The 13683-nt window shown below is 40.5% G+C and overlaps 1 protein-coding gene across 7 annotated transcripts in view; it reads left to right on the forward strand.

Moving 5' to 3' along the window:
* LOC139934006 (E3 ubiquitin-protein ligase HUWE1-like) overlaps positions 1 to 13683 on the forward strand; it is a 96314-nt gene that overhangs the window by 33810 nt on the left and 48821 nt on the right. For all 7 annotated transcript variants that reach the window (XM_071928261.1, XM_071928265.1, XM_071928268.1 and 4 more), the window contains exons 18-33: positions 617 to 718; positions 1635 to 1715; positions 1952 to 2058; positions 3227 to 3404; positions 3833 to 3924; positions 4465 to 4679; positions 5371 to 5428; positions 5884 to 6060; positions 6657 to 6902; positions 7413 to 8068; positions 9462 to 9584; positions 10029 to 10102; positions 10501 to 10661; positions 11412 to 11759; positions 12163 to 12273; positions 13425 to 13517. In XM_071928261.1, coding sequence (XP_071784362.1) covers positions 617 to 718; positions 1635 to 1715; positions 1952 to 2058; positions 3227 to 3404; positions 3833 to 3924; positions 4465 to 4679; positions 5371 to 5428; positions 5884 to 6060; positions 6657 to 6902; positions 7413 to 8068; positions 9462 to 9584; positions 10029 to 10102; positions 10501 to 10661; positions 11412 to 11759; positions 12163 to 12273; positions 13425 to 13517 — 2822 coding nt within the window. The remainder of the gene's footprint in view (positions 1 to 616; positions 719 to 1634; positions 1716 to 1951; positions 2059 to 3226; positions 3405 to 3832; positions 3925 to 4464; positions 4680 to 5370; positions 5429 to 5883; positions 6061 to 6656; positions 6903 to 7412; positions 8069 to 9461; positions 9585 to 10028; positions 10103 to 10500; positions 10662 to 11411; positions 11760 to 12162; positions 12274 to 13424; positions 13518 to 13683) is intronic.

Below are 13683 nucleotides of genomic sequence, written 5' to 3' on the forward strand. Positions count from 1 at the left end.
TATTCCATGAAATGCTTTATTTTTTGAGAAAACATTATAACAATATCAATTCTCGATATCGAGAATTATGGATTTATTATTAGGGACAATACTGTTTACCGAAAGTGTCCAATAGCTTTAAATCAAGTTGAGCAATTTCAGATTTTTTTTCTTCTGAATTCAGACTTTTTCAACTCTGCTTGTAGAACAAAACATTTTTTATGTTACTTGCCTAATGTTACAAATTTGACATTTACCTAGTCAGTTCCCCTTGTGGTTTATTACCTTATATTTGATATTTTGTCAATATCTTTGTTTGAGGATGGCAATCAGAAGCCATACAACTGCCATATCCCTCAAGGTGATCCCCTGGCTGCTGCTTCCCTGGTTGTATTCGAAACTTGGGTGTCACCCTGGCTACACGGCAGTAACAGGTTGAATGGCTTCTAATGGGCACCCCTGAACAAAGATATAAACAAAATAGGGAGACAGCCAACATAAGGGCTAGATAGCTCAGTGGGTAGTGTGCGGGCACAATAATCTGGAGGTCACAGGTTCGAGTCCTACTCTGGTAATTTTTTCCTTTGTTCTTTGTAATCTGCTCCACTGTAACTTGATGATTTGATCGTTTGCACAGGTGCGCAGTGTTTCCCACAGAGGGCAGCATTGCTCAAGTCCATGCTGAACTTCTTGAAGAAGGCGATTCCAGACCCAGCGTTCTCGGATAGTATCAGACACGGTAATTGTATGCACAATAATTGTCTACTAAGTTCAGTATAAAATGCGCAAGTCCATTTCATAGGTTAGCAAGAACACATTTCATGGAGCTACTAAAACAGACAGTGGTGCTAAACAATTTTCTGCCGAAAAAATAAATAATGGTACAAGTGACACGGTATTGTGCCAGGTGAGCTTATTCTGGTAAGCAAAATAGTTGTGTACTTAGTTACTGTTTGTGCCAGCTGAATGAAAGTGGGCCCCATGTGGTTAGATTTGAAATGCATTATTGTTCCCCATGCTGCCAGTGTGCCCAGGCTGTGTGGATAAATACTAAATGCAATATCAACTCATCAGGATTCAAACAAACTGTCACTGTGTAGTAAATATGCAGATACTGATGTGTCCTCTTTGTACATGTGACCATAGGGTTGTTGTTGAATCAGGAGTTATTTGCAAGGTAGATTTAAAGACACTGGACACTATTTGTAATTGTCAAAGACCAGTCTTCTCACTTGGGGTATCTCAACATATGCATGAAATAACAAACCTGTGATTTTTTTCGAAGTTGCGAAAAAATAATGAAAGAAAAAAACACCCTTGTCACACGAAGTTGTGTGCTTTCAGATGCTTGATTTCGAGACCTCAAAATCCAATTCTGAGGTAAAGAAATCAAATTGGTGGAAAATTGCTTCTTTCTCAAAAACTATGATACTTCAGAGGGAGCCGTTTCTCGCAATGTTTTATACCATCAACCTCTCCCCATTACTTGTCACCAAGTAATATTTTATGCTAATAATTATTTTGAGTAATTACCAATAGTGTCCACTGCCTTTAATTGATGTCTGGTACAATGACTTGCTTAGTATTTTCACCATTGCAGTGATAGACATTCATTATTTGTAAGTTATGTGTTTCCGCTTTCTCTCAACTTTCAGTGATGGATGGTAGCCTGCCTAGTTCATTGAAGCATGTCATCAGTAATGCTGAGTATTATGGGCCGTCTCTTTTCCTCTTAGGTGAGTGAAATATCTCTTTAAAGGTCATTTGAGGGTCATTTTTGTATTTATTTTTGGGGTTATATTTATAGTTTATAATCCTGATTTATATAATCCTGATTTGAACTATTTGTAATTATGCATGCAAGTCGTGCCAAGTACTTAACTGACTGACAAATAACTTGACAAAGTCGGCCGTTGATGATATCATTGTGTCAGTGACTGTGGTTACTTGTGTTTTTGTTCTCTTTGACCAGCATGTGAATTGGTGACGGTGTACGTATTCCAAGAACCATCTTTACTGTCGTCTCTTCAAGACACTGGTCTCACTGATGTCATGCTTCACGCTTTACTCATCAAAGACGTAAGATATCTTGTTGAATCTCATTATAAATCTGTCTCCATTATCTTGGCCCAATTGTTTGGAAGGAGTGAGGATTCAGTCATCAAAACTTTCTTAACTTCGACCTGGGAGCCTATTTCAAGCAACAATGGTTAGGCGTCTTGCAAGTGTCAAGACTGGGACTCAAACCCTCACTCTGCTAAACAGAAACACCTGCAGCCAATTTCACAAAACGCTAGGATTAATCCTATCTCGAGTTAGGACAAGTATCCCGTCCTAACTTAGGATAGGTTCAGTGCTTGCTACTGTCTTCGAGGACAGAAATTAACTCAACCTAAGTCCTGAGATTAATGCTAAGTTAGGAAGAGTTTGGTGAAATCGACGGCAGAGCTTTTGTCCACCACACTAGGCAAAAGGTTTTTTGCTGCTTTGCTGAATTATCTGCTCAACCAGCTCCGTATTTAATTAGATTTAAAATATTTCAACAATGCATTTTCGTTCCCCATGCTGCCAGTATACCCAGGCTTTGTGGATAAATATTAATGCAACATCAACTCATCAGGACTCAAACAAACTGTCACTGTGTACTAAATACACAGACACAGATGTGTCCTCTTGTACAAATGATTGCACAAATTGTGTGATGGAAACGATTATATCAAGAAATAAAACACAAGGGAAACTGACTGGGTAAAATCTTCAAAAATGTTTGGCTGATCAAAGAGAAACGACAAGAGCGGGATTTAAACGTTTAACCTCTGGATTAGCGTGCCGGTGCTCTATCAACTGAGCTGTCTAGCCCTAATGTTTGGAGTCTCCCTATGTTGTCATTATCTTTGTTCGGGGGTACCAGTCAGAAATCATTCAAACAACTACAGGAACAAAAGGAAATGAAATGTTCAATATAGACCTCATTTACTTATTCCTTTCTAGCGTATGGTAAGGGTTCACAAATTATTAAGATTGGCTCCAAGGTAAAAATTCATTTTAAAGGTCCACTCATTTTCCAATAGAGTTAGTTCTCAGGAAAGTGGCGGAAATACTTCAATTTTCTAAAATGTCTTTGTGTTTGGTATCCTTCAAGTGCATTTTTTGTGAAATTGAACCCTGGTTGTGACTACTATTGTATCGTTTTATAAACCCACCCATTTACCACCCAAACCTTTTCGTCAATTTATAATCAATGTAGGTCCCAGCTACCAAGGAAGTTCTTGGCTCCCTGCCTAATATCTTCAGTGCCTTGTGCCTAAATGCCCGGGGTCTTAACGCCTTCGTTCAGTGCAAGCCGTTTGATAAACTCTTCAAGGTGTTGCTGTCACCAACTTACCTGCCAGCGATGAGAAGGAGACGCAGTAATGACGCCCTAGGTAATTAAAAAAAAAATTAAAGGCTGTTCAGGAGAATATTGTGCTCAACATTTGTTGCATGGTGGTTTGGCTGGTAACCAGTTCCTGGAAAACAAATTTTTCTGTGCACCAACATCGACCTAATGTGCTCAACCTTATTCGTTGTGCTTGCGATAGTTTGGGTCATAAGTGCGGAAGTTTAAAGCTTGTGCAAAGAGCTGCTTAGCACTCAAATTCAGATTGTCAAATGTCAGATTTGTTCTTAAAGGTTTTTGGGATGTTGTTAAACTATTAAACAGCCATTGAGGGTCATGGCCATGCAATTAGTGACCTCTCGTTTATCGCCTGGCCATGACCTAGCTGGATTTAAATGGTTGTTTAACACCTCTTTGCCGAACATTTGTTCCCTCAGTAATCTTCTATCGCTTTGGCTCTCTCTGTACTTGCAGGTGATACTGCGTCCTCTCTAGGCAGTGCAATGGATGAACTGATGAGACACCAACCACTTCTTAAAGCTGACGCAATGAAAGCGATCATTAAGGTAATGGAAGATCCTGAAGAAATATTCTTTAGCCCTCGCCCTTAAACCCCCTCTTTGTCTCCTATTTCATTGTTCATCTCTTGTTTCTACTGAATCCATTCTGCCTCTTTCTTTTCACTCATTTCTCAAGAAAGTCTACGGTAGAAACATAAGGCCGTTAACACTTTCGTTTTTGGCATTTGCACTACAGGTAATTTTGGTTGGTAAGCAGTTTGCAACAACTAATTCGAACTTCTGAAGTATTCTTAAGTGTACAAATATGATCAGACGCCTGGTGCAATATCATTGTTTACTAAGTGTAAGCAAATAATTGACCCTTGCTATAGGCCAAAAAATAAGTGTGATTTAAGTGTATTTTGAAAGATTGCAAAGAATTTTCACTCTTTCCGATTTGCTCCTGTTCATTTTGTGGTGACTTGTGTCCGAGGTGTTAAGATCACCAGACTCAAACTTTACCAATTTTAGACCCTACCTTCAAGCAGCTCTAAGAAATTGTTCTCCGATCCTAAGTGTTTAAAATTATGTGTTTTCTTTTTTCAGTTGCTTGAAGAGATCTGCGTTCTCGGCAAGGACCCTAAGTACACCTGTAGTCGTACCCCATCCAAGGCTAAGATCCAGGAGCCCGGTGGCAGCGCTCCGGCGGGGAACGTGGATGCGGACAACGATACCTCAAGTGATGATGAGGAAGATGAGGATGAGATTGCCAGCACGATGAGCCAGACCAGCACGCTGAAATCAGAGGCTGAAATCCAACAGTAAGACGTCTCTTTGCTCTTAACTACTTAACGTCGTTATTCTGAAAAATTTCTGTGGTGCCCATGGAACTTTTTTGAGCTTCAGTTCCATCCCGCAAACCAATTCTTGAACTCCATTCATTGATTCTATCCTTCAATCTACACCGATTAATAGGAATATCAATTCCTACCTTCAGGGGCCAATTTCATATAGCTGCTTAAGCAAAAAATTTGCTTAACCACGAAAATAGCTCGCTTATTTTACACATGTTACTGGCCAAAATTTCATGCCCTATGCATTGCTTGTGACTGGTATTTAGCTGTTGTTTACTTAGCATAACAATTGAGTGGAGTCTAGGCCGGTAATCTGATTTTACTAGGCAAGGATTTGTTTGCTTAAGCAAAATTTTGTGCTTAAGCAGCTCTATGAAATTGGGCCCAGCTCTCCATAGTTATTTTCACATTTAATAATTTTTCAGGCCTCAGGCCTGAAGTCTTTCTCAGATTCAAATATTTTAGTGAGAAGTTAACTCTTCTCAAAAACTATTTTACTTTAGAGGGAGCCATTTCTCACGATGTTTTATACTAACAATAGCTCTCCATTGCTTGTTTCCAAATAGGTTTTTATGATGTTATATATTTTGAGTAATTACCAAACAAGTCCAGTGCCTTTAAGATAAACAATTTTGTTTCTTTCTTTTTTTCCCCACAGATCCTCAGGACCAGAAGTAAAAACACCGATTCCTTTACTGGATTACATCTTGAACGTGGTAAGTTTGTGTTTAGGTTCTGGGGGTGAAACTTGAGCCTAGTTTGCCACTGTTTACCTGTTAATGTCTTATTTGTTTTGTGGTTTTTAATAGTGTACGTTCAACCTTTAATGTGTGTGTTTTTTTTTTTTTAATAGTATTTACTTGTTTAAATTGCTGTGGTTTCAACCCTTTGTACATAATCTGCCATGTCACTTAGTCAAGTAATCTTTATATTTTTAAATTATTGTATAATTGTATATTTCTCTTAATATTTTTATTTGGAGCTGGTCTGCTATTGTAATTGCCTGCAAAGGATGATTAAAGTTTTTTGAATTGAATTGAATTGAATTGAAATTATTCCCTTGGTCCTATAACGCGGTGAATAGTTTTTCTAGAAACCAGCGCTTTAAACGTTTTATTATTATTATCATTATTACTATTATTATCGTTGTTATTATTTTGTGGTTGTCTAGATGAAGTTCGTGGAGGCGATACTGAGCAACAATGCAACCGACGACCACTGCAGGGAGTTTGTAAACCAGAAGGGTCTGATTCCGCTGATGGGTATACTGGGGCTGCCTAACATGCCAATTGACTTCCCCTCTCACCCTGCCTGCCAGGCGGTGGCCGGAGTCTGCAAGTCGGTCTTGGTGAGTGACTCAAACGGACTGTTGGGGCCCAATTTCATAGAGCTGCTTAAGCAGAAAATATTGATATCACATCGGTGTAAGGGTTAAATCCAATAACAGAAAATGTCACTTAAAATATTTCTGTTAAGCAGAAATGAGCAGAATACCAGTCGCAGTTTGTACATGTAAGTTTGGTTGGTAACGTAATTCTAGTAAGCATTATTTTGTTCGTAAGCAGCTCTATGAAATTAAATGGGCCTAGGTATGGTGGTGTTCTTGTTTTTTATTGGACCAGTTTTGGAGTCTGCTAGTCCATCGTAAGAATAATCAGAATGCTTTAAGAACTGAATCCTGGAGAAAAAGTTTGTTTCTATGAAACAAGCAAAATCAGGGATGAGAAATTTGGGACTCTAAACTGAAAACATATTTTTTTCTGTCTGCCTGCTGAAAAAAAAGAGAAAGACTGTAGGGTCAAAATTTTAGGTTACTATCTAGCTTTTTGCATATTATACCATAGTTTCATTTGGTTGGTAAAGTATTTGCAACAGTTGACTCTTATTTTCACAAAAAAAAAAAATCCATGATGTTGACTTAAAATTTTCTTAATGTTGATTCAGTCCTTGGCCCACGAGACCTCGGTGCTAGAACGAGGCCTGATGTACCTCGACGGGGTCCTCAAGTCTCTGGAGCCCCTCCACCACCCACTTGGTACTCCGGGGGGCTCAGTCCTCCTCAGAGAGCTCGTCAACGCACCCAACATATCCGAAGCCCCACAGTCTGCACAGGCGACACCGTTACTACATGCCATGGCATCGGCTCACGCTTACGTCACCATGTTTGTTCATGTGTGCAGAGTTGGTCAGGTGAGTGGGTCTATGTTCTATTGTGGTATTATTTTGATGGGTCATTGCAAAGGTATATCCCCCCCCCCCAAAAAAAAGGCAAATGTTTCTAGATGAAACTGACCCAGATGTACACACAAACCTTTGAGGAGATTTAATGTTTTGTTCATGGAGTCTCACTTATGCGAGATAAACTTGTTGTTTTAAGATCAAGAAGAACATTTTGAGACATGTAACACCACCAGGGCTGGAATTTCATGGATGCCTTGGTCTCTGTTGCCCTGGTCAATGTCCTTGGTGCTCCTGTGAAAGTTTTCTTAAAACTTTGAGATTATCTGAGGAAGTGCCATTTAAGTCTGATCTATTGGACAAACAAAGAAGGGGACAGTGTCTGCAAGATTTTGCTTAGCAGAATTTGTTTTTAAAGGAAATATCATCTTTTTATCCTGCAGTTTGTGCTGTTAAACCAGAAAAGCTTTACTTTAAGTTGGATTTTTATAAAACCATGTTCTTATTACAATTTGAAAGCAGAGCGATGTGCGTACGATATCAGTCAACCAGTGGGGTTCAGACCTCGGCCAGTCCGTTCTGCGTGGCTTGAGTAAACTCTACACTTCCCTTGTGTGGGAGAGTATCGTCTTGCTGGCCCTCTTCACCCCCGGTGCCCTTCCCGAAGGATGTGATCTCGGCAAAGCGGAGAAAGAGAAGTTACTTGCCAAGGAGATTCAAGTCCTCGTGGAGGACACCTCCAAGTCTGGCAGCCGCAAGGCCGAAGACGCTGAGAGCAGCGGTAGTGCTCTAAGGACTAGTGACTTAGATCTGAGTTCTGGAAGTGCTGTCTCCTTGATGGAGGTCGGCGATGCTCTATCCCCGATGGAGGTTGAAGACTCCAAGTCGGAAGGGAAGTCCAAACCCAAGATGACCCCGCAGATGCTGAGACAGCTACGGCAGGCCATGCCAGTGCTCTACGCGCCGTCACGCCTTGGCAAGGGGCTCTCTGAACTCTTTGGGTTGTTGGTGAAGCTGTGTGTCGGCTCGGCGGGACGGCAGAGGAGTAGACAGCAGCTTCAGCCCAACATGACTTCGCCGTCTGAAGCAGCAAGGAACACTGCCAAAGCACTGACTGATCTCTTGGCAAGCAGCTTGTCATGGACCCCTCCACCAGCTTGCCCTCTGCCCAAGTTCAGGTGTGTAATCTAACCTTTCAAACAAGGCTCTATGTCTTAATTTTTTATTTTTTTTAAAGAATAGAATTAAAGACGGAAGTTAGAAGAAGAAAAAAAACCAGCGAAACTTTTGAATAATTTTGTTTTAACAAACAACCCAGGAGGGATTCGAACCCACAAGTTTCCCCTTTTTTTAGCAGATGTTTGGACTTAACAAACAACACAGGAGGGATTCGAACCCACAAGTTTCCCCTTTTTTTAGCAGATGTTTGGACTTGATATGCCACTGATGAGCTAGGCCCATTTTCATAGAGTTGCTTAAGCACGAAAAATAAAAACAAATTCTGCTTCCTGGACTAAGGTTACCAAATAAAATGCCGTGTGACATTTACCTTTTGTGACTGGTTTCCTGCTCACTTTTGCTGAGCAGTAATTAAATAGCAATATTTTTTGATAATGCAGCTCTATGTGCTTGGCCCCTCTTGTTGGATACTAGTCACAAATGGTTATGTCACAAGGTATTGCAGCTGGTAACCTTATTATGGTAGGCATAAATTTGTTGTGCTAAGTTTCTTTTTTTGATAAAGCAACTCTATGAAATTGGGTCGCTGGGCGATAGTGAAACTTTGTTATTCGGATACCGCTGGCCAACTATCCGAAATTAACCGGATATTCGAATAGTTTTTTTCGCCGCTAGAGGGCGCTGTTTGTTTGTGAATGAGATCATATGGGCGGATTGATATTAGTTTTAGACAGTGTCACTAGGTTCATTCATAAAAATGACCGGATATTATTTAAAGATGGCGATTTGCTTTTTCTTTTGATCGTGATTGACTCTACGTGAAGGAAAACTTTTGTAATCTTTGAACAAATTACGTCAGAAATGTCATTGTTTTAACTATTCACGGAGGTGAGCATAGTTAAATACTTAATATATGCTGTTTTATGCTGTCTTAATAGAAGTTTCATAAGGATTCAGAGAAAACATTCATATCAGTTGTCGCCCGACGTCCGCGGATATTCGGATATTAAAGAATATCCGGTTACTCGGTTGTAATTACAGAATTATCCGGTTTGTAAATAGGTATTCGCGCCCTATGCGGATATCCGGTTAAGAAAAAAAAGGCATTCACGGTTACGGATAGGAAAACCTATTTGCCATTAACCGGATATTCGAATAATTCGCCCAGGCCTAGTCCTGGTGATATGAAGAATTTGAATCCTATCCTACACATGTAGTGCCATTCAATAATGCTTAGTACCATTCAATACTGTGAAGAACCATTCAATATTTCTTAGAACCCTAAGCACCTTTCAATATTGCTTAGCACCTTTAGATATTGCTTCGCACCATTCAATATTGCTGGGGATTTTTCAAGATGTTGTTTGGGTTGGTTTTTGTCTTTCTTCTTAGGCTGACTTTCTACATCTGTGCAGTCAGCTTTGCCTCATCCATGCTGTTTGATGAGAAGAAGAACCCGTATCATCTCATGTTGCAGAAGTTCATGACCTCAGGCGCTCACGCTGCTGTCTTTGAGTAAGTCTCACAGACTCCAAAGATTTCTAAGAATGATCTGGAAAAACCTTTTCTCAAGTTATTTTTATTTACTCAATGCGGAGGAGGTGACAGCTGACCTTTTCATGTTGTCTCTCATTGTCTGGTCTGCGCTCCAACTGGGATGGTTTAATATATTTATTGGGGGAGGGGGTGTCGGCAATTGCCTGAAGATAGAAGTGTTAAAGGGATATTAAGTGCTTTTAGGCAATGTAAAATCAACGACTTACTTCCACCACAATTCCTGTCATGGCCTGGGATTGTAGCAATTGTAAACAAAGCGTTTGTGAACAAAGCCTTTTTTGAACAAAGCATTTGTGAACAAAGCCTTTGTGAACAAAGCCTTTATGAACAAAATGTTGTTTTCAGCAGTGCAGTTTTGCGGATAACAATTTATATGTGTTGATTTGATTTGTTTTATTTTAGCGCATTCAACTGGGCATTGTCAATGGGTGGCAAGGTCCCAACCAAAGAAGGCCTGGAACACGCTGAACTACCAGGTAAGACATCCAGATTATTCATGGAGGAAAATATAAAAATAATATATTAATAACTGTGTTTCGTAAAGCGCCTTTTTCCGGTGGGCGAAAAGCGCAACAACAAAACAAACTAACACCACAGAGGAAACATAAAAATTTTGACTAAGTAGCCTGAAATGTTAGCCCTTGTACTGGAAAAAATATTCCTACTATTTAAGGACATTAGTGCAATTTGTATGGATTTCATTAAAATTGCTTTTGCATATTTTTGAAGCTCTTGGTTAATGGAGGTTATTGAAATCCATACAAATTCTACTAACGTTCTTACTACAGTCCCGAATCGTTTTTTTCCTGAAAGATTTTAAAATGCTTGTTTTGGTGGTTATTAAACATTTTTTAATTTCCTGACGACCTGACAGAGGGAACTGGTGAATTCCTTGATGTGTGGCTGGTACTGATTGAGAAGCTAGTCAACCCAGAGACCGTGCTGGACTCGCCCCATTCCCTACCAGCAAGGTCTTCAACTAACTCTGCCTATGCGCCATTCAGCCCTTCACAGTTCCTCATCAGCACTCATAAGGTAAGCTTCATTTACTGCCACAGCCCGAACTTGAGGGGTAAAAGAAAAATGCAGAATGAAGCAAGCGGTAACTGGAGGTTACTCGAGGTTGAACTGGGAATAACACAGAAAACCATGAGGCTACAACCCCAGCCATACCTCGTTGGGGGGCCCCCTACCCCCTGGCAATGTTGGTTCTGATTGCACAGTCAACATTGAGTTGGGGGGGAAATGTTTTGTGTCGGTGGGAAGTGTACAGGGAATGGTTTATGTAACGTTAGGAAAGGGTGACCGCAGTATTTTAGCCGGGATTGTAGCCTCAAATTGCCACTCGAGTATATCAAAACCAAATTCGGTTGGACTTGAATAAAATTTGTATGCCTGGTACAATGATTAACAACCATAAAACAAGGTAACTTCCCGCATAGGATATTGAAGGATTTAGAAGGATTAGGCTTAAAGGGAAGGTATGGTAATCACTTGATTTTACTTCGAAGTAATATGGTTATTTAAAAAGATATTAGTCTTAAGCCTGGCCTGGTTCATACTTCCTGCGAATGCGAAGCGGATGTTGCCGTTACAAATTGCCAATGAATAATTCACACCAGTTCAACTCTGGGCAACTCACTTGCGAATATCGCTGCGAAAGGAAAGTTGTGACGTCAAATTCACGTCAAATTTGCTTCACATCGACATTCGCATAAAGTATGAACCGGGCTTTAAACTTCAAACATCCACTAACTTCAATGGTTTTGATCCTCCATTCCCCAGGCCGCTTTCAAAGCAATCATGGGCTTGTGGGAATGCAAACCATTAAAGGTCTATGGCAGCCGGATGTCAGAGTCCCTCTTGGCCATCCTGTGTCACATCCTACGCGGCGAGGCAGTGGTCAAAGAACGACTAGAGAAGGAGAAAGCAGAGGAGGCAGCCGCAGCGACGACCTCGGAGGCTACCACTTCGGCCATAGCCTCCGTACCTGCCAGCGGACCCACATCGTCCTCTGTAAGCAGTGCTCTCGGTTCATCCAGATTGCTCGGTGACTCTGGACTGTTTGACGCGGCAGGATTACTTGGGAGGAGCCGACCCAGACCCGAACCTAATGAGGAGCATGTACAACAGGTGAGACCAAGGATGGAAATCACAGAGACATGAATTATATGAAAAGCGGGAAAAAATACATGTGTGATAAGATCAAGCTAAATGAGTTGATTGTCAAAAAAACAAAAACAAAAACAAAACAGCAAGGAGAAAGAAACCACATTAGGCCAACAGGGGTGAATTTTTACAATTATTTTTTTTTTTATTTAAATGCAAAATCTATCTTATTTAACAGCATTGGCAACTTTCTTAATGATAAAACGGGGTTAAAATTTCCATTGAAGGAAAATTTGCCAGTGCATTTTCAATAAACAAATTTACATTAAACCCCCTTTTCTCAGTTTTGTTCTTTCGCATCTCTTGCTGTTTTTACTTTCTATCTGAAATCTTAAAGCTGATCCTTGTTTTTTAAAAATGATTTCAGCTGCTTGACATGGGCTTTTCCCGCAACCACGCAAGGGAGGCATTACAGCACACTGGGTCCCTGGAGCAGGCAGCAGAGTGGGCTCTCACACATCCACCATCGATGTCTGCAGTAAGTACCCCCTAAAAACAAAGTCACAACATGGCTTATATTGGATCGAGGAAGCTGTTTGTATTGTGGTGCTGAATTGGCAAGGAAGTTCTTTTTGAAAGGGACAATGGGCTGAACAATGCAGGAGGACCCCACAAACCCAATCTGTCGGGGCACGTTTGCTTAGCTCTAGAGAGATTGTGGAAATGCATAATGTCTGTAAAATTCCCCTTTAAGCCCTTTTCACACTGCTTCCCATATCCCCATTTGTCACCTGTCTACCTGAAAGACTGCATTGCCACCCATATACCATCTAGGGAAGGCCTATGATCAAGCCGGGATGTTACTCGTCTTTCCATCCCAAAGATAGGAGGCGAATAGGCGATGGATTGTTCAGTGTTTTTGGGCCAACTGTCCAGAACAAAATATCACATACCATAAGTTCCTCTTCAACACTTTTAGCTTTCAAATGCAATATATTCTAATGTATATATTTGCTTTGGTTTTTGTGTGTAAAGCGCATTGATCAATTTTTTTTTTTTTTATTGCGCCATAAAAGAGCTGGTTTTATTAATATTTATTATGGAATACAGCCCTGGGGAGGCCTCGGGTTTGTTTTACCCCACAGTTACCCCTGCGCACTTTCACACTGTGTCCGTATTCCAAGGGGTTTCGTTGGACCTTTCACCGCTTACCCCTACTCAAGAGCAGGGGTGGCTATTCCCCAGGGCAAACCGGGGGTTAAAAAGCAATCATAGTGTGAAAAGGTCGGCCATTATTCCATTTATTTTTATTCGACTTAACACTGGCATGAAAATATAAGTATACAAATTGATACATAAAGATACAAAGATGCGAAATAGCTAACAAAAAATACAGAACCAGAGAGTGGAGAGGAGGAACAGGTGACCAGCACCTCTAAAAAGCCATCCTGCCACAAAGAATGTTCCCTAACAGTTACAGACCCCACAGTTACAAACCACCCATCTCTCTGTTAAAAAAAAGTAAAAATAAAAAATAAAATAAAAATAAGGGGAGGGGGGCGCTTGAAGGTGGAACTGACACAACAAGAGCAATGGCAATGTGACAAGTTGTTTATTATCATAAAATGACCATTTGCAGATTTTCCATTCCACCATTATGATGATGACTTTCTTCTTTCTCCATTGCAGGGTTTTGGTACGGGTTTATCTGAAGAGGAAGAGATGATGCGAGCTATTGCTATGTCTCTAGGAGAATCCGTTCAGATGCCAACAGATCAAGAGGTGAGACCACTATCGATAAAAACACCTTTCATTCCATCTGCTTAAGCACAAAAAGTAGCTAATCACAAGATGATTGTGCTTACATTTACATGTACAATTTGTATCCTGCTCATATCTGCTTAGTAGACAGTTGTTGAGCAATATTTTCTGTTAAAGCAGCTGTATG

The sequence above is a fragment of the Asterias amurensis genome, chromosome 2 (genome assembly GCF_032118995.1).
Source record: "Asterias amurensis chromosome 2, ASM3211899v1".
In the NCBI taxonomy this organism is placed as follows: Eukaryota; Metazoa; Echinodermata; class Asteroidea; order Forcipulatida; family Asteriidae; genus Asterias; species Asterias amurensis.